Source organism: Panthera onca, chromosome B3 (genome assembly GCF_046562875.1).
Source record: "Panthera onca isolate mPanOnc1 chromosome B3, mPanOnc1 haplotype 2, whole genome shotgun sequence".
Lineage (NCBI taxonomy): Eukaryota > Metazoa > Chordata > Mammalia > Carnivora > Felidae > Panthera > Panthera onca.
This window is the reverse complement of record NC_138344.1, coordinates 136,505,376-136,525,522: the sequence shown is the minus strand read 5'-3', so window position 1 is coordinate 136,525,522 and position 20,147 is coordinate 136,505,376. Positions and strand designations below refer to the sequence as shown.

The 20,147-nt window shown below is 49.3% G+C and overlaps 1 protein-coding gene across 2 annotated transcripts; it reads left to right on the top strand.

Annotated features, from left to right (window-relative positions):
* The first annotated feature begins 3,565 nt into the window (after nt 1-3,565).
* Nucleotides 3,566-17,869, top strand: SERPINA9 (serpin family A member 9). 2 transcript variants are annotated; one of them, XM_060620663.3, is made up of 5 exons: nt 3,566-3,875; nt 6,387-7,019; nt 12,847-13,120; nt 15,291-15,438; nt 16,831-17,869. In XM_060620663.3, the coding sequence occupies exons 2-5, from the start codon at nt 6,404-6,406 to the stop codon at nt 17,032-17,034; spliced, it is 1,242 nt and encodes a 413-aa protein (XP_060476646.3). In that variant the 5' UTR covers nt 3,566-3,875; nt 6,387-6,403; the 3' UTR covers nt 17,035-17,869. The 2 variants fall into 2 exon arrangements, with proteins under 2 accessions (XP_060476646.3, XP_060476645.3); XM_060620662.3 differs by lacking the exon at nt 3,566-3,875 and having other exon boundaries at nt 5,871-7,019.
* The last annotated feature ends 2,278 nt before the right edge of the window (nt 17,870-20,147 follow it).

The window sequence follows — 20,147 nt, the reverse complement described above, 5'->3', positions numbered from 1 at the left end:
GGGATCTGCGTCCAAGGCGTCATTTCTCCAGCAGCAGGATTGGTCTTGTGAATTTGGGGAGAACCAGGGGTTTGCTTTTCCCAGGACCTGAGGTGTTCAGAGCCAGAGATAAGAATATCTCTGAGAGCTTCAGAGAAACCCCAGAGAGATTCTCTGTGCGACCTGAGCGGAAGTCGTGCGGGAAGGAAGCACCCAGCGCCCCTCACTCCTAAGTTGGCTCATCTTTCCCTGGAAAGTCTGACTCAGTAGTTCTAGGCGGGGCCTGGGAATGTGCATTTTAATGAGAACACAGGTTCTCCTGACAATTAACCCAGCCTGGGAAACTCCATCCTTCAGGATGCCAACCTGTCTCGCCAACTGTAGGCCTTTACAAAAGTCCCTGGGTGTGGGCCAGTCAGCAGAGCCTGGCCCTTCGGGTTCCCTGCATTCCTCCCACTGCCCTCCCACCTCCTCCCCCATCTTTATACTCCCTTTATTGTTCTCCCTCTCTCCCCGTCACTCACCGATTATGGTCCCTGCCCTGGAGGAAGCCACACAAGATCCAGACCGTGCACTCGGGGAGACAGAGACCTGAGGAGGTAAATTGCAATGGTTTGCTCCAGGTGTGGGTGAAGGGAGGGGCTGACTTTCCGTGGGATCTGGAAGACTCTGCGGGGTGGGAAGTTTGGAGCTGGAGCCGGCAGGATGCAAAGCAGCTTGTCAGAAGGGGAGGGAGGGGAGAGCAGCCTAGACAGACTGAGAGTCAAGTGCAACCATACAGCTCAGGGGGAAGAAATGACAGGGCCGTATTCATTCTACTGTAGTTAGTCTTTTTTTTACTTCGTTTACGCAGAGTAAGGGGCACACATATTTCTGCCTGTTATTTCTTCCAGGCTTTTTCTCTCCCATCCCCTCCTTGCCTAGGACTCCAGCTGCCCATCTGTTCGACCGCTTGCTTTCATTTCACAGATCACTGGGGCTCTGTTATTTTCCTCCCCCCGCCTGCTCTCTTTTAAGTTTGGACAGCTCCTGTTGATGTGTTTTCAAGCTCACTGAGCTTTTCTTTCAACCATTTAGATTTTCTCTTATAATCTTTGTGGTCTGGAGTTTGTTGTCTCTCTTTACAACGTGTTGACACTTGTTTTGGAACAGCCAACACAAGTACACGCAGGACTTTTTTTTTTGTTTGTTTAATCCTGTCCAAGATCTTATCATGGTTTATCATCTTCTCATGATAAAATGTTGCATTGCAGATCAAGTGTGTTAAGGTGTCTACAGCAGCTTTAAACTAAAGTTAGTTGACCCCTAACGTCAAGATGTGACACTTCTAGGGTCTCTGCTGAATGCCTTAGATGCTCATTGACATCCAACAGCTGTGTCCAGTCGGAACCTCCCTCCCTCCCCGTGCTATGAGAACTCTGGAAATTGTTCTGTTTAGATCTTCACGGCAGTTTTGGGGTTTTGCTTTTGCTTTCAGACCGTCCTGGTGGAATTTCACTTTACACACGCAGCGCTGAGTGCTTAGCTTCGGACCGAAGCTAATGCACACTTTTGCTGCACAAACCATAGCTGCTTCCACTTTCCTAAACTCTGAGACCGTCAGCAAGCCTCTGCTTGAGTTTCCCTCCTTGTATCCGGAAAGTGTCTTTAGACAGAATATTGGGACAATCACAGGGCTTCCCTGATTTGTTTGCCTTCTCTGCCTGTTGTCCAATGTCTGAATTGTCTCACATATTTTTTAGGGTCTCGATTATTTCATGTATTTTACCTAATTTTCTATGGTTTTAAATTTTGTAATGTTTATTTATTTTTGAGGGGCGTGGGAGGGGCAGAGAGAGAGGGAGACAGAATCCAAAGCAGGCTCCAGGCTCAGCTGTAGGCACAGAGCCTGACATGGGGCTCGAACCTATGAATCGCGAGTTCATGACAGGAGCCGAAGTTGGACACTCAACAGACTGAGCCACACAGGCGCCCCCAGTTTTCTTTTTTTTTTTAAGTTTATTTATTTACTTCTTTTTGAGAGAGAGAGAGAGAGAGAGCACAAGCAGGAAAAAGGTAGAGAGAGGGGGAGAGAGAGAATCCCAAGCAGGCTCCATGCTATCAGCTCAGAGCCGACGCAGGGCTCGATCTCAGGAAATGGAAGATCACGGCCTGAGCCGAAATCAAGAGTCAGATGCTTAACCGACCGAGCCACCCAGGCGCCCCTTTTGTCCAAGTTCAATGTCAGTTACTTTGTCTTGGCCAAAAATATAAGTCAACTCAAATTTCATAGATGGGGATGCCATGTAAGTATCACCTTAATTAAGACCCTGCAAGGGTCTTTCTCGCTGATTTCCAAGCAGTATCACCTCTCAGAGGTAAATTGCCCACTTAATTTATTTCAATTCATTCCTTCCTCAAACCCTTAACTGAGCCCTTTGCACTGGCCACACCGTGATGTACAGCAGGTACCAGAGGGGCAAGTTCCCTGTGACTCCTTTAATTTTGCATCACACAAAGAAATGTGAAATTGTAGCCATGGTAAGTATCTCACTAAACAATTAACAGTACTGTAAAAACGTTTCGAGGGGGGAATTTTCCTCATCTGAGTGCCAGAGAACTTCTTTAAGGGTATGACATGACATAGGACCTAAACAGTAGAAAGAAATTAATGGGGGGGGGGGGGGCGAGGGCAAGGAAAGTTTGGTGAGGGCAGCAGGGCACAACAAAGATCACCTGTGAGGATCAAAAAAATGGGGAAAAGGGTTGGACGCAGCAGTCCTGAGCAAGGGGCTCTGACATCTGAACTAAAGTTAGAGGGGCCGGTGGATCCCAGGTTGTGCAGGCTGGATGGGACACTGGTACCCGCTCTGGAAAATGGGAGGCTACTGGAACACGTGAAAAGAGGTAAGCGACGTGTCGGCGTGGAGAAAGAGGAAGAAGGACGGAAAAGGTGAGCCCTGGGCTTGAATAACTAGGTGAGCAGGAGCGCCGTGGACGGAGATGTTCAAAGAAAGTCTCAGTCGAAACTTTTACTGGGAGACGGGGTTTGGGAAACCGTGTGAGTTCAGTTAGGGTCTTACTGAGTTTCAGGTTCATTTGTGACATCAGGAGAAAGTATCAAGTAGGTGGTTAGAAATACAGAGTCCGTGGGGCGTCTGAGTGGCTCCGTCGGTGAAGCGTCCGACTGAGGCTCAGGTCACGATCTCGCGGTTTGTGAGTTCGAGCCCCGCGTCGGGCTCTGCTCTAGCAGAGGATTGGGATTCTCTCTCCTCCTCTCTCTGCCCCTTCCCTGCTCGTGTGTGCTCTTTCTCTCTCACTCTCTCTCAAAATAAATAAATGAACATTAAAAGAAACTTTAAGGGCGCCTGGGTAGCTCAGTCGGTTAAGTGTTTGACTCTTGGTTTTGGCTCGGGTCGTGATCTCACAGTGCGCGAGTTCGGGCACCCTGTCTGGCCCTGTGCTGGCAGCATGAAACCTGTTTGGGATTCTCTCTCTGCCCCTCCCCCCGCCTTTCACACACACACACACACACACACACACACACAATAAATAAATAAACTTAAAAAAGAGATACGGAGTTCGGAGGAAAAGTGTGGGCTGGGGATTAAAAATAATACGCAATTTCCTTTTCAGTCATGAAGCCCCGGGACTGATGAGATCAGCGGAGGTGGAGAACAGAGCAGAGGCCGGGCTCGAGACAGAAAGCACAGAGGTGACTCAGGAGGAGGAACAGAGGGAGAGGAGAAACGCAGGGGAACGTGGTGTCACAGAGCCACGGGGAGGGACTGGATAAGAAGAGGGGGGTGGCCTCCAGTGTCAGATGCTACCGGGAAGGCAGCTGAGGTGAACCCAGACGTGTTTGCAGGCTGGTCCCGTCTCTGTGGACCCGGAGGCCAGACTGGAGTGGGCCAAGGGTGAGCGGAAGTAAGACCATGAGGACCGTGAAGGATCCGGGCCGGGATCCGGATCACAGCTCGTGAGGATTCGGGCCAGGATGGGGAGGACGGAGACAGGGCAGCAGCTAGAAGGGAACGTGTTTAAAGGCCGATGGCACGGATGTAGTTGAGGGGGAGCGTTTTAAGTACGGAAGAGAGAGGTGTGAGGGCCCTGGGACGGACATACGGATGCTCTCTGAAGTTTGGAGAGGGGTGGAGGGGAGGAGTGAGATAGGTTCCTTTTCTGAGGGTCCTGCATGGGATGCAGGAGATGAGGCGGTCTGACATGTGTGTGTGTGTGTGTGTGTGTGTGTGTGTGCGCACACACGTGCATTCGTGGACGGCGAGGAATCCGTCGTAAGGAAACGGAAAAGACTGAGCTGCGCCCTCTAGTCCATGGGAGGGTGAGGTGACCGTGCTCTCCTGCCAGGCAAATAAAAATTGGGGACTGGGGATTCACCGCGGACCAAGCTGCCTTGCTGAGCCACGGTCTGTCCAACATTTGGCAAAAAGGAGCAGACGGGTGGGTTCTTCCAGGTCTGGGGCCTCGCCAGGAGTGTGCGTCACAGGGAGGGTAGGGTTTTACAATGGAATGAAGCCCTCAGACAGTCGAGCTAGCTAAGGAGGCCGATGAGGACGGGGCAGGGGGGCGGGGCTGAGGGCCATGCCATCTTTCCCGGGAACTGGAACAGCTTTGTGCTTGAGGATGCGCTGGGGAGGTAAGTCGGAGCCCAACAGAGAAGGACCGCGAACGACAGGTGCTTGGCCTTTCCTCCCAAGGTCAGTGAGGAATCTGAGTAGCTGAGGGACACGTGAGCTTTGTGGCTAGAAAGTTCCCCCCGTCTGCAGTGTGGTTGAGTGACCGCAGCTGGGAGCCAAGTGGGGAATTGAGCAGGGGAGAGAAGGTGAAAAGTGGGGGGGGGGACGGAGGGGGACAGGAGTGGGGGATGGGGAGAGGCCAAGTGTCAAAGGAGGTTGGATGTCAAGAGCCGAATGAACAAGCTTCTGTGAAGCTTTTCCTCAAGAGCATAAGGATCTCCCCCTTGAGACCCATGGCCACAGACCCCTTTGAGGTCACCTCCCTGGGGCTCAGAGAGGAGCAGCCGCTTGCCTAAGGTCAGGGCCATGAGGGGCCGAGACATTTACTAGTGGACTGCCTGGCGGGGCTACCGGTCAGGCCGGTCTCCCCTGCTCAGCCCGGGACTTGGGACACGGAACCAATCTGCTCTGGCAAGGCCATGTCTGCTGATGGGGGTGTGGATCCTCGGCCTTAGCAGGTGCCCCGAGAGCCCCGCCCCCACCCGCACCTGCCTCAAGAGGCCCCTGCCTCTCGTGTGGCGCCTCATCCCTGGGCACGGCTGGCCTTCTCATCCCTCAACCCCCTCCCTTCCCACAGTCAGGAAGATCCAGGGACAAGCCTGCGCTTCACCTTGCTTCCAAGTGAGGAAGGCAAAATCACAACAGCAGCCACCCGGGGTGGGGGTTGGGGGGGGAGCAGCTTTGACCTCATGCCCTCCGCGGGCCAGACACGGCTCTGGGTGCTATACAGACACTCTCACTTCTTCCTCGGAGCTGTCCTTCTTCACAGATGGGGGGTTGGGGAACACCCTGGGAGCGAGGGGGGGCACCCCGGGAGGACACGCGGCATAGCAGGGGTTGTGCAGGCCTCTGGTTCCAGGACAGCCTCCGGCCTGGGGTTTCCACTTTTTTTTTAAGTTCACTTATTTTGAGAAAGAGAGATCGCTTCTCGGCCTTTTGGCTAAGATCAAGTGCAGAAAGAGAGAGAGAGAGAGAGCACAAGTGGGGGAGGGTCAGAGAGAAGTAGAGACAGAATCTCAAGCAGACGCTGCAATATCCCCGCAGAGCCCGATGTGGGACTTGAACTCACGACCGTGAGACCGTGAGACTCATGACCTGAGCTGAGATCAGGAGTTGGACGCTTAACGCACTGGGCCCCCCGGGCCCCCCCGGGGTGTCCACTTTTTGAGGGACATGCCAACAGATGCCTGGGGCAGGGGGTGGGCAGCCATGGAGAGCTGTGATCGTGTCCTCACAAAAGGGACCAAGAATATCTGGAGGGTTCTCTCAGGGGTAAGAGGGCGCGTCTGGCTGCGACGATTGGGACTGTACCATCTGGTCTCACTGTGTTACTTTCCGAACGATAAGCCTGCGAAGCAGAAACAGCAAAGCGCGTGGGATCTGAGATTGTGCCTTTAAGACCCGGCTTTGAATCCCAGACAGAACACGACCCAGCTGCGTGGCCTAAATCACACAACCTCTCTGAGGCCTGTTTCTTTGTTTGTAAGACAAGGACAACAATAATATCTGCATCAGGGGGGTTGCGAGAGGCAGCGAGATTACGCGAGAGCTTTGTTCACCGTCCAGCGTGTCCCAGTTCTATCGCGAGTGGGGACGGGGTGTCGCAAGGTCTCTGATTCCAGGCTGGACGCTCGGCTTACCTTCCCTCGTTGGTCCTTTCCTCTCTTGCAGACTTGTTTCGTCCCAAAATGGCCTCTCCCTTTTATCGACTTTTCCTGGTCGTCAGCGTCTGTGCTCCGGTCTACTGTGTGCCCCCATCCAGTGGCCCCTGCCCTTCCCCCACAAGGAGCACCGCTACCACCTGGGTATCTTCTAGCAACACCAACTTTGCCTTCCGCCTCTACCGGAGGCTGGTTTTGAAGACCCCGGATCAGAACGTCTTCTTCTCCCCGCTGAGTATCTCCGCTTCCCTGGCCACGCTCTCCCTCGGGGCCCGCTCAGCCACCAAGACCCAGATCCTCCAAGGCCTGGGGTTCAACCTCACGCACGAGCCGGAATCCGCCATCCACCGGGCCTTCCGGCTCCTGCTCCACTCGCTCAGTGTCCCCGGCAAAGGCCTAGACTTGAGGATGGGGAGCGTCCTCTTCATCCAAAAGGAGCTGCGCCTACAGACAAATTTCTTGGACGACGCCAAGAGGCTGTATGATTCGAAGGTCTTTTCTACAGATTTCTCCAGCACCTCCACCGCCCGGAAGAGAATCAACAGCTATGTGGAGAAGGAGACCAAAGGGAAGGTTGTAGACTTAATCCAAGACCTTGACCCTCTGACGGCCATGGTCCTGGTGAACCCCGTTTTCTTTAAAGGTAAGGCTCTGGAGAGGCTGATTTTGATTTTAATGTTGTTTCTTTTTACCCCCAGTTGAATAAGCAAACTAGACAAGCCCTAGACAGCACGGTGAAGTAAGGGGAAGCCTGAGTTTGAATCAGCTGTGTCACAAGCTGGCTGCATGAGACCTCCTGTTCCCTCTGCTAGCTTTAGTTTATCAATTACGGTGGCGGGGGGTCATTCAGCTCTGTGTCTGGATAGCCTGATTATGCGTCCTGAGAGGCTGACCCTGGCCTCCGTGGGCAGCCCAGCAAATCCAAAGGTGAGAGCACTTTTATAGGTGGATGTGTAGACAGACCAGCTTAACTGCAATTCACACCCCCTGGGCAAATGTCTCAAGCTTTACAGTTTGCAAAGACACTGTGCTGCCACAGAACGGACAACGGCTTTGAAGTCGGACAGCCCTGGGTTTGGATTCCACCTCTACCCCTTACTTGCTCCATGGTCCCGGGCATGTGCCTAATGTGTGAGTCTGTCTACTAACCGGATGGGTGATGATACAGCCAGCACATGGGCTTTTGCTTCTGCTGGTGTGCTGGACACTCAGGGCTGAGTTATCATGGATGCCATTGTATCATCCCTCCCTGCTTCTCCTCTCTCTCCTTCCCTTCCTTTCTCCCTCCTGCCGTCCCCCCACCCCCCATTTATCTTTCCCTCTATCTACCCGCTCACCTTTCCACCCATTTCTCCATCCATTCTGCAAGGAGGGAGGGGAAGGAAAAAGAATCAATATGCCGTGAGCCCCTATTATGTCCTCTGTGCTTTATCTACGTTGTTCATTTAACTTAATCTTATTTTCTTCTTGAAAAAAAGTCACACAGCACGAAATTCACTATGTTAAATTGTACAGTTCAGTGGGTCTTGTTTTTAGTATACCCACAAGGTTGTGCAAATACGTCCATACGTGACTCCACAACATTCCCATCACCTCTCCGTGAGCACTCACTCTTCATTTATGTTCTTCCCCAGAAACAAGGATACACTTTCCGTTTCTATAGTTTGCCTCTTCTGGACATTTCATATAAACAGAATCCTATAATATGTGCTGGGTTTTGTGGGGACACAGTTTTCAATTCCTTATACCAAGGAGCATGCTTGCAGGATTGTTTGGCAAAAACATGCTTGGTTTGGAAAGAGACCACCAAACTGTCTTCCAAAGTGGCTGTACCATTTTCGCATTCACGCCAGCGATGTATGAGAGTTCCTGTTGCTCCACAGCCTTGCCAGCACTTGGTGTTGTCAGTGTTCCAGATCTGGGCCACGTGAATGGGTGTTTTGTTGACATCTCGTTGCTGTTTCAATTTGCATTTCCCCGGTGACATATGACATGGAGCATCTTTTCATCTTTATCTGTCACCTGCCTCTCTTCCTTGACAAGGTATCCGTCGAGGTGGTTAGCCCACTTTTTTAATCCAGTCATCTGTTTTTCTCATCGCTAAGCTTTAAGAGTTCTTAGTATATTTGGGATAACAGTCTCGTATCAGGTGCATCTGTTACAAATATTTTCTCTTAGTCTGTCGCTTGGCTTTTCATTCTCTTAACATTGTCTTTCACGGAGCAGAAGTTTCAAATTTTAATGAAGTTTGGCTTACCAGGGATTTCTTTCACGGACTGTGCCTCTAGTGTTGTATCTAAACATTTTTTGCCGTACCCAGGGACATCTAGTTTTTTTCCTATATTATCTTCTACGTGTTTTATGTTTAGGTCTGTGGTCCGTTTTGAGTTAATTTTTTTTTTAATGTTTATTTTTGACTGAGAGAGAGGGGCAGAGCGTGAGTGGGGGAAGGGCAGAGAGAGAGGGAGACACAGAATCCGAAACAGGCTCCAGGCTCTGAGCTATCAGCGCAGAGCCTGATGCGGGGCTCGAACTCACGAGTTGTGAGATCATGACCTGAACTGAAGTTGGTCGCCCAACCAACTGAGCCACCCAGGTGGCCCATTTTGAGTTAATTTTTTATGAACGATGTAAAGTACGTGTCCAGATTCTTCTTTTTCTCTTTGCATACAAATGCTAGTGGTCCCAACACCATTTATTGAAAAGACTATTTTTGCTCTATTATGTTGCTTTTGCTCCTTTGTCAAAGATCAGTTGGCTATATTTACATGGGTCTGTTTGTAAGCTCTCTCTTTGTTCCATTGATCTAGTTGTGTATTCTTCACCAATACCACACTGTCTTGCGTACTACAGCCTTATAGTAAGTCTTGAAGTTGGTTAGTGCGAGTGCTGCAACCTTGTTCTTCTTCAATAATGGATTGCCTATTCTGGGTCTTTTGCTTTTGATATAAACTTTAGTATTAGTTTGTTAATATCTGTAATATAACTTGCTAGTATTTTGATTGAGATTGCATTGAATCTATAGATCATGTTGGGAAGAATTGACATCTTAACAATATTGAGACTTTGTATTCATGAACATGGAATATCCTTCTATTCATTTAGTTCTTTGATTTCATTATCTGAGTTTTGTAATTTTATTCATATAGATCTTGCATGTATTTTGTTAGATTTATACCTAAGTATTTTTTTGGATGCAAATGTAAAACATATTATGTTTTTAATTTCAAACTCCACTTATTCATTGCTGGCATATGGAAAAGCAATTGACTTTTGTATATTAACCTTGTATCCTGCAACTTTGCTATACTCCCTCATTAGTTCCACAGATTCTTTTGTTTGTTGACTCTTGGGTTTTCTACATAGATGATCATGTCATCTGCAAACAAAGAAAGTTTTATTTCTTCTTTCCCAACCTGTATACACTCTATTTCTTTTTTCTTATCTTATTGCATTAACTAGAACTTCCAGTAAAATGTTGGACAGGAGTGGCAAGAGGGGACGTCCTTGCATTATACCTGACCTTAGTGGGAAAACTTTGAGTTTCTCACCCTTAAGTATTATATCAGCTGTGGGCTTTTTGTAGCTATTTTTTTTTTATCAAATTGAAGAAGTTATTCCTTTATTCCTAGTTTATTGAGAATTTTTATTATGACTGGTGTTGGATTTTGTCGAATGCTTTTGCTTCATCTATTCATATGATTAATTTTTCTTGCTTAGCTTCTTGATATGATGGATTGTATTAATTTATTTTCAAATGTTGAACCAGCCTTACAAACCTGGAAAAAACCCCATTTGGTTGTGGCATATAATTATTTTTATACATTATCGGATTTGATTTGTTAGTATTTTGTGCAGGATTCTTATATCTGTGTTCATAAAAGATACTGGTCTGTAGTTTTCTTGCAATGTCTTTGTCTGATTTTGGTATTAAAGGAATGCTGGCTTGATAGAACAAATTAGGAAGTATTTTCTCTGCTTCTATCCTCTGAAAGAGATTGTAAAGAATTTGTATAATTTCTTTCTTTTTTTAAATGTTTTTATTTACTTTTGAAGGAGAGAGAGACAGACAGACAGAGCATGAGCAGAGGAGGTGCAGAGAGAGAGAGGGAGACACAGAATTCGAAGAAGCCTCCAGGCTCTGAGCTGTCGGCACAGAGCCCGATGTGGGGCTCGAACTCACGAACTGTGAGATCATGACCTGAGCCGAAGTCAGACACCTAACCGATTGAGCCATCCAGATGCCCCTATAATTTCTTTCTTGAGTGTTTGGTAGAATTCACTAGTGAATCCATCTGGACCTGGTATTTCCTATTTTGGAAGGTTTTAATGATTGCCAATTTCTTTGATAGATATAGACCTATTCACATTGTCTATTTATTCGTATTTAAGGTTTGGAAAATTGGAATATTTCATCTCAGTTATCAAATTTGTGGGCATAGAGTTGTTTGTAGTATTCCTTTATTTTCCTTTAATGTCCATAAGATCTTTTTCAGTGTCCCTTCTTTTATTTCTCATATTAGCAGATTGGCTTTTTCTTGTGCATGGCCCATACTTTCTTTTTATGCCTCATATCTTTTTGTAAAAGCTGGATTTTTAAAATAATGCAATGTTGCAGCTCTGAAAATCAGATTTACCTCATCCCAAGGATTTGTTGTTTTTGCTTGTTGCAGTAGTTGTTTCTTGAGTGACTTTTCCGAACTAATTCTTTAAAGTCTATACTTTGTCATGTGTGGCCACCAAAGTGTCTTCTTGGTTAGTCAAGTGGTTAGTTATGACTGGGCAGAGATTTCTTTTTTTATTGTTTTTTTTTAATGTTTATTTATTTTTGACAGAGAGAGAGAGACAGAGCATGAGCTGGGGAGGGGCAGAGAGAGAGGGAGACACAGAATCTGAAATAGGCTCCAGGCTCTGAGCTGTCAGCACAGAGCCCGACGCGGGGCTCAAACTCACAGACTGCGAGATCATGACCTGAGACGAAGTCGGACGCTCCACCTACGGAGCCACCCAGGTGCCCCCTTGGGCAGAGATTTCTTAAGTGCTTGGACCAAAAAAATCTCCTAGTCTTTGCTGAGGACTCTTGTGTGCATGGTGGGGTTGTCATCAACACCCAGCCAGGCAGTTTATAACTCTGACCCAGTCTTCACTTTCTATTTCTGCAGACCCTCAAGGTCAGCCGTAAGTGAGAACTTACAGCCTTCTCATATTTTTTCTCAAATACGCACACAGCTTTACACATGCATGAAGCCTCTAGATGCCCAGGATATAATGGAGCTTTCCAAAGCTCCAACGGACATCTTACGCCTCAGCTTTTCCTTCTAGAATTTTTTATCACTTTGTTGTTTGCCCCATCTGTTATCCCCACCCAGGCAACCATACAACTAAAACATTTGTCTGTAATTGTTTCTAGCAAAAAACTTCCAGCCCCCTGGGGAGAAGGCTTTAATCACTGACTGTGCACCAATCAACCTTGGAAGTGAGAGCTTCCAGTTAACTATCTGACGGGTCAAGTGATAATAATTCTTCGAAAATGAGTCTTTGAAAGACCTCCAGGTCAATCCCTCTCCCAATGGTAGTGGGAACACAGGCTGCTATTTGTCAAGGCTACTGCTGAGCTAGAGAGTAGAGGACAGGACTGGCACAAGTTAAAATAACCACAAAATTGACTGTTCTTTCTGAAATTCGGCCATTTGTCTTGAATGAACACTCCCTAGGTTGCTATAAGGCTTTGATTAATTTCCAGAGTTCCAAAGAAGTTGATTCTGAATATTTTTGCCAGTTTTCCTTATTGTCTTTAGGGAAGGGTGACAATGCAGAGGTCCTTACTCTTGTCGTTTTTGCAGATGTCACCCCCCACCCCTACCCCCAGCCTGTTCTGTTAACCTTTTTGACTAGTTTATTGTTTGCCTCAAGTGTTATCTACTGCCCCCGGCAGCTGCAAAATGTATCACTGCCTGTGACTGCTTTTGACTAATTTCCTCTGAGGAATAGAGTTTTTTGCATTGGTCGAGCTCCAAATCAGATCAAGTACAGACAGTTCTGCAAATGATGCCTCCCAGGGAAGCACAGGACAGGTCAAATAACAGTGTTTAGGGATTGAGGCTTTGAAAGGGTTCCAGCCCTATTTTTTCCCTCCTGGGGCTGCCAGGTTTCTGGATTTCACTGGAAATGCACACTCTTGTTTTTCAAGTCTCCTGAAGAGTTAGGACATGGGGAATGGAACGAGGGCAAGTTAAAATACCCCAAAGTTCACCTTCTTCCCAAGATTTAGCTGCTTCACTTGAACAAACCATTCCCTAATTTGCTGAAAGAGTTTGGTTAATTTCTAGAGTTCTAAGAAAGCCCATTCTGATCACTGTTGGCAATTTTCCCATTGCTTTTATGGAGGACAGAGTTTTCAGAGATCCTTACTTCATCATTTTTGCTGACAGCACTTTGACACAAAGACCTCTCTTTTCTCTCTGTGCCAGCCAAGTGGGAGAAGCCCTTTCACCCTGGATATACAAGAAAGAGCTCTCCGTTCCTGGTGGGCCAGGGGGCCACTGTGAAGGTCCCAATGATGCACCAGGTGGAACAATTTGCTTTTGGGGTGGATCCGGAGCTGAGCTGCTCTGTACTACAGATGCACTACAGTGGCAACACCGTGGCCTTCTTTGTCCTCCCTGGCCAGGGCAAGATGAGGCAGCCGGAACAGGCCTTGTCAGCCGGGACACTGAGGCGATGGAGCCTCTTACTCCAGAAGAGGTGGGAATCTGTGTCCATTTCCAGACTCCTGGGGCAGGTGATGGTGTACACCCAAGCATGGGGCAACGGATGAGGACGTACATCCGAGGGTGGCAGCTGTTGAGTAATCGCTCCTGCCAACTGAGCGGCAGCTGCACGCTGGATGGTGAACTTGGTGCCGTGCGTGTGTGTTCCCACTTGAACTTCACCGTCACCCGACAGGTGAAGAGCACTGGAGCACCGTCACCCCCACCCACACGTAAGGAAGTCGAGGCTCTGAGAAGGGAGGTGAATTGCCCACAGCCACGTAGCTAATATGTCCTTGCAAAGCTGTTCCGTCATGGCTAGCAGAACTCACCCTATCAGCCAATCCAATATTAAACTCCATGGACTGATTCCATAAAAATAAACAAGCAAAGAAAGCATTGATGCTCACCTATAAAATGAGAATCATGATATTACTGAGCCCATAAGTTGTTGAAAAGATAAAACGAGTTACTATGCATAAAGTACATAGCTGATTAGTTTCTTTCTTTTCCTTTTCCCTTTTAAGTTTTGTATTTTATTTTTTATTTTAAGTTTATTTATTTAGTTTGAGAGAGAGAGAGAGAGAGAGAGAGAGAGAGAGAGAGAGAATGAGCTGGGTAGGGGCAGTGAGAGAGGGAGAGAGAGAAAGCATCGGGCTCCACACTGCCAGGACAGAGCCCAACGCGGCGCTTGAACCCACGGACTGTGGGATCGTGACCTGAGCCGAAATCAAGAGTCGTTTGCTTAGCTGGCTGAGACACCCAGGCATCCCAGATTATTATTAGTTCTGTAACCATTATGGAGAGTATCAAGAGGATGTTAACCATAAGATACAAAGGACTATCAAAGCCTTACATACAATCTCTTAGCAATATTTTCTTGGCATTCTTGGCATCATTCCCAGGTGCCCACAGTCCAAGAGGAGAGAAGACAGGGTCAAGATAACTGTAATTTAAGAAAGACAAAGATCAATGCCCAGGGGGAGGCAGGCAAAGTGCTAAGGAGCTTCAGAGCAAAGAGAGATCACTTTTAGCTGGGACGGAAGAAGGCTTCAAAGAGATGGTACATCGGAGTCAGGAGCATAGATAGGACATAGAGGCTGAGGCAGGGCACTTTGGCAAAGGAAACAGCCCTGGCAAAGAGGTGAAGTTGGGAATTAAGGAACACTGTAGGATCCTTCAGAGGTTTCTACTCTTTTCTGACTGCAACCAGGGCTGGACAGAGGAGGCAGCACGGAGGCTGGGGCAGGGGGCGGTTCATAAAGAGCGGCAGACAGAGCAGGGAGGAGATGGCCAGGCGGGTGCTGGAGAAGCAAGAGGGAAGAGAGAGCTGTCCGTTGTGATGATGCCCGTCAGTGAGGACTTGAGTGTCCATCCAACACTTTTGTGCTTTCATTTTTGTGACTCACCGAGTACATGACCTTGCGCAAAGCACTACAAGTAAGTTTTGACATCTTTAAAATGGAAATGACTAAAATTATCTGGGACGATGCCTGGCGCATAGTAAATGCTCAGTAAATTCAGGCTGTTCATTCTTGGTTCAGGGAAATTATTGCTGAGGAAGAAAAACTTATGTTGACCTGGAGGGATGTGTTATCCCACGCAGTAGCCACTAGCCCCCTGTAGTTATATAAATTTAAGTTAACTAAAATAAGTAAAACAAAAAAAATGTTTTCCTCCCTGGCACTAGCCACATTTAAGCCGTTCGATATAACCACGCGTGGCTAATGGCTAAAATGCGGAACAGCACAAATAGAGACTGTGTCCACGCTTGCAGAAAGTTCTGTTGGACTCTGCTGCTCTCAGGGGTTAGCAGAGTTTGTCTCAGGAGGGGCTGGGGGTGGGGGATGTGCTGGGCCAGGGACGGCAGACACACTTCCATCACTGCCTGGTGTCCCCCATTGGTCTCTGCCATAGGCTCCCTCGCTGGATCCCCGTGTATTCTCTGTACCTTCCTTCATTAGGGCCCTCCCTTTCATCTCATTTATCTCCAGGGCCAGACTTGCCCCTAGATAGGGGGCTTTACCCCCAGAGCAACCTGGGTTGGTTGTCTGCTTCGGCATCAGCCTAGAGGAAGAACAGAGTCTCCCGAAATGCCACCTAGAAGCAGAGATAGAGACCAAGGGGCTCGTGACCTCACTTTTTCCTTTTCTCCATCTCTGCAGGTGGATAGAGGTGTTCATTCCGAAATTTTCCATTTCTGCCTCCTATGACCTGGAAACCATCCTCCCGAAGATGGGCATCTGGGATGCCTTTAATAATAATGCTGATTTTTCTGGAATCACAAAGACAGACTTCCTGCAGCTTTCCAAAGTGAGTTGGTCCACGAGAACATTTGCCTGGGCAGGGAGAGCGGGAAGAGTTTCCAGTACCTGGCTAATCGAGCTCTCACATCTCACTGATAAGGAAACGCAGACCCTGAGAGGCACAGTGACTTCTCTGGGGCAGAAGTTGGGCTGAATTTCATGGCCGCCAGGCCTGTCTGTGGCTTTATGGCCATCATACCTCTGATACACAGGCAACTTTTATCCCTCTTCAAACAAGTGTCCCTAAGGTCCAACCACACAGTTCTGTGAAAATCAGTCCTGTCTTGGGAAAGTAATTCTGCTCCCTCGATACCCATGCAGATAAGCAGATGCCCCCTGGCATTCGACCTTGCCCCTGAAGCTTGGGACTTCCCACTGCAGTCAAATTGGCTGCCCATGGGCCATTACTACCCTGCAGATGGGTTGTGTGTGACCTCTAGTATTAAAAGAAAGAGAGCCAACTTCTATCATGTAGGATATTGTACCTGAAATTATAGACTTCTGACCGTCTTGAAACAAATCTCTGAGTCCAATTCCCGCACGGCAACAGTGAGCCCAATGCCCTACATAGCACCCATCAGCTGGAGCTGAGCTGTGAGTGTCCCTTTTAGTGAAGGTGCGCCCTCCAGGTCCCCTGTGGGCTCCCTGCTCTGACAAGAGGTCTCCCTGTCTAGTCCTTGTCTGCTCATGGGTTTCTGATCCCCAACTTAAAAGTGTATTTTGATAATACATCATAATGGTCAGAAGCGTCCCCGGGTCATGGAAGGGGAGCTTTGTCATTGGCGTCCAGGGAAAGAATACGGAGGTCCCAATGGAATACGCTGGGCGTGATGGTCCTTTTCCCATTACGTGTTTATGGGCACATCTGAACAATAATGACTGTCATTGCTGGGAGTCCTCAGGCCCCCCTGAAGCTTGGGAGAACATGAGCCCCAGGGTAAGTCTCTTTCCTAGGAGACCCAGAAGGGATCCAGCACTTAAAAACACCTCCTTATGTCTCCAGGGCACGCATGCAGCAACACTCCCGCACACATACTTTGTGTGATCTCCTTTAATTCACCCAATGACCTTGTGGGATATACACCATTATGATGACCCTTCCAGAGATTTGGAGAGTGAAGCCTGCAGCATCTAAATATCTTTTGCAACAATAAGTGGCAGAACTGGGAGTCAAACCTGGGTCATTTCTGGTGTGAATTTGTAACCACTCAACTCCACGCTTAAAGACCAGTGGACTGGTACCAATGACAGCCGCAAACCTAACGCCAGGCACCTGGCGTATATAAGCTTGAAGCCCCTCGAGGCGGGGCATCGCCATTCCCAGGCAGAACCCCAAAGCTCAGTTAAGTAAAGGTGCCCCTCCCCCGGGAACCACTGACGTTTGTTTTTCCCCTGGCAGGTTGCCCACAAGGCTGTGCTGGATGTCAGCGAGGAGGGGACCGAGGCCGCAGCAGCCACCGCCACCAAGCTCATAGTCCGGTCAAAGGACACCCCCTCTTACACCGTCATCCGCTTCAATAGGTCCTTCCTGCTGCTGCTGATAAACAAAGCCACAGAGGCCATTCTCTTCCTAGGGAAAGTTGAAAATCCAACTAAATCCTAGGTGGAACTATCCTGCTGGCTGAGTACAGGTTGAAAATGTCCAGGAAATAAACCACGTTGTATGATGCTCCCGGTGTGACTTTAGGACGTATCCCCTCCCGCTCTGAGGGTCCATTTGACCCTGGCAGAGCTGCATTTTCTTCTGGGATGCCGCTTTTAAGGTTCAGCCATCAGATCCGCAGAGATTGGGGTCTCAAACCAAAGCTTGAGACCCAATCAGTGCTCTACAAATCCCACCAGGTAACTAGCTTCATGGATGTTTCTGGTTGGCATATTCCCATTCCTCGGAGCCCCTGGGCATGGCAATATGCAGGTCAGTCACCTTTGTTGAAAAATTAAAGTAATAAACTCAACAAACCTAAAGCGTGAATTCAGCCAAGAACACTGCTCCCGCATGCCCTCAGGGCCCCAATCTGATAATGGTTTATCCGCTAACTCCCAGTGGCCAGGGTGCCACGACGTGATAGCTCAGTGGCTGGGTGGATTCATTCATCCATTTCAACAAAAACTCACTGAGGACCTAATACGCGCTAGGAGTGAATCAGACAGACAAGGTCCCTGCACTCCTGGGCCTAGACGGGGGTGACAGTCCACAACCAAAACATATAACCAAACCTATAAATAAACAAACCATGGAGGCTTCTGGGTGGTTCAGTCGGTTAAGCATCCGACTTTAGCTCAGGTCACGATCTCGCGGTCCGTGGGTTCGAGCCCCGCGTCGGGCCCTGTGCCAACAGCTCGGAGCCTGGAGCCTGCTTCCGATTCTGTGTCTCCCTCTCTGTCTGCCCCTCCTCTGCTCATGCTCTCTCTGTCTCTCTCTCAGAAATAAATAAATATTAAAAAAAATTTTTAATAAAAAAAAGAACGATGGAGGCTGTGAAGGCAGAGAATAGGGTGATTGCAAGAGGGGAGCGGAGCAGAGGAAGTGCTTCTGTGAGCACAAAGCCTGAGTCAACAATGCGTAGGCATGCTGGGACAGAAGGAGGTCCTTGTGACTGGCATGGTAGAACCGAGGTCGGAGAGGTATAGAGACGTCAGCGTTGTTGGCCGAGGATAGCGGTCTGGGTTTCGTGGGGGCGGGTTCCACTAAACCAGTTGAGTGTCTCAGACAAGAAGTTGGAAGGCTAGTGTCTGGGTATGATGACCTCTCTTGAGTGGGTGCCATGGTTCTCCAGCCAGGCTTTGTCAGGGCTGGCTGCCTTCTTGGCTCTAACGCTGTCACACACGCGTGCGCGCACACACACACACACACACAGCCCTCGGGGTGTTCAGCCTCCTCCTTGCTGGCTCCTGGAGACAACGACCAGGCTCTCTTACTCTGAGTCCTGAAAGCCTCATGTGGTGCAGTGGGTCACAGCAGCTCCAGGCCGAAACAACCTTTCCATCCTTCCCTGCTTTCCTCCGGACAGGCCGTTCTGGCTCCTTCTACCTCACCTTTCGTCACCAAGGGTCTCTCCTGCAGCCTCTACGGGAACCCCCATGCCCATCAGATCCAGAGACTTCTTTTTTTTTTTTTTGGTGGGGGGGGGGACTGGTGCCTCACACGACCTCAGCATGCCAGGGCCCTCACACTGGCTTTTCTGAGCCCTTTTACACAGGAAGAGACAAGACAGAAGGGGGTTATGCCGGATAGCCGGAGAGAAGCTCCGGGGGAACCCCCTACCTCCACTCTCCCACAGGAGAACAAACAGAACAGAGAGCGGAATTAACCACAGGGCCTCCCTGGGCTGCACGAGAACCGGGACCAAAGCCCAGTTCTCGTGGTGGAGAATATTCTAAATATCTTCCTACCGGGGACTCCCGCACTGGCTTCCACCATGCTGCCTGTCCCGAACCCTGCCACACGCACAGGGCTCTGCCCACGAAACCACGGTGCTGAGCCACTGATGCTGTCCTCTGAGGAGCACCTGGGGAGGAACCGACTCCGCGCACATGCACGCAGAAAGTGGCAGGCGTGAGGAACCGGGGAAAGACGCATCTGCCCTGCCCAGCTTCTAGCTCTGTGACCGTTCGGAGCCCCCAGTAGTCAGGGCGGCGGAGGGCGGCCAGCCTCCTTCCCCGCAGCCTCGCCCCCAGGTGGCCCACGACAGTGAAAGCCGGCCTTGGCAGCCTTCCTGTGCCCGTTCACACTTGTATTAGCCAGCAGGGGCAAGAACGGTCATAAAACCGATTTTGCCAGCTCTCGGCTCTCTCTGTAGTTTTGGTTTTTTCAGACGCCCACCCCTTGCATTTGTTCTGAAACATGTGCAAGACTCACCCTCATCAAATATGGCAAAATGGCAGCGGCCCCCGGGTGGCCCAGCCGCTTGAGCGTCCCACTTGGGCTCAGGACATGATCTCACGGTTCGTGAGTTCGAGCCCCGCGTCGGGCTCTGTGCGCGGTGCTCGGAGCCTGGAGCCTGCTTGGGATCCTGTCTCCTTCTCTCTCTGCCCCTCCCCACTTGTGCTCTGTCTCTCCGCCTCTCGAAAACAAATAAATGTAAAAAAAAAAAATTCTTTTTTAAAGGTATGGTAACATGGCAGGCGCAGACACGGCCGCCTTTAAGAGAAACTGGATTACCTGCAATTCCCAAGAAGAGAAGGCACGTCCACCACGCAGGGCCACATGCTGGAGCCCCAGGGGTGGTCGGGAGGCAGAAGGAGCAAGGGGAAAGACGGACACGAGCCTTTATCGCTATAGTGCGGAGAAGCGGTTCGGTGGGGACAACACCCCATTGGGCAGGAGGCGAGGCGCAGACGTTGAGGACGCGGCTGGCGGGTTCGTCATCAGATTCTCGTGTGTCGGCGAAAACGCAGCCTCCCCGCGGTGGGGAAGAGCTTCAGGTGTTAGTCCGACCCATGATTTAACGATGCCAAATCAACTTCGGAACATCAGGGAATGATTTTTACAGAATTGCGTGAAGGCTTCCCTCAGGGCAGAAGTAACAATATTCCGAAGGCAGATTCAGAGAACGTGCTCGTCAGAGCCAGGTGACAAAACCCCACGAAAGCATCTAAAGGGGCAAGCAAAAAACAAGCTCAGAATCCTGAGGCCAGGGACAGAGGTACCCATGCAATATTTCTAGCCAACCCACACCTCTGACGGTCCGGCCAGTTCATGATTGGAAAATCACT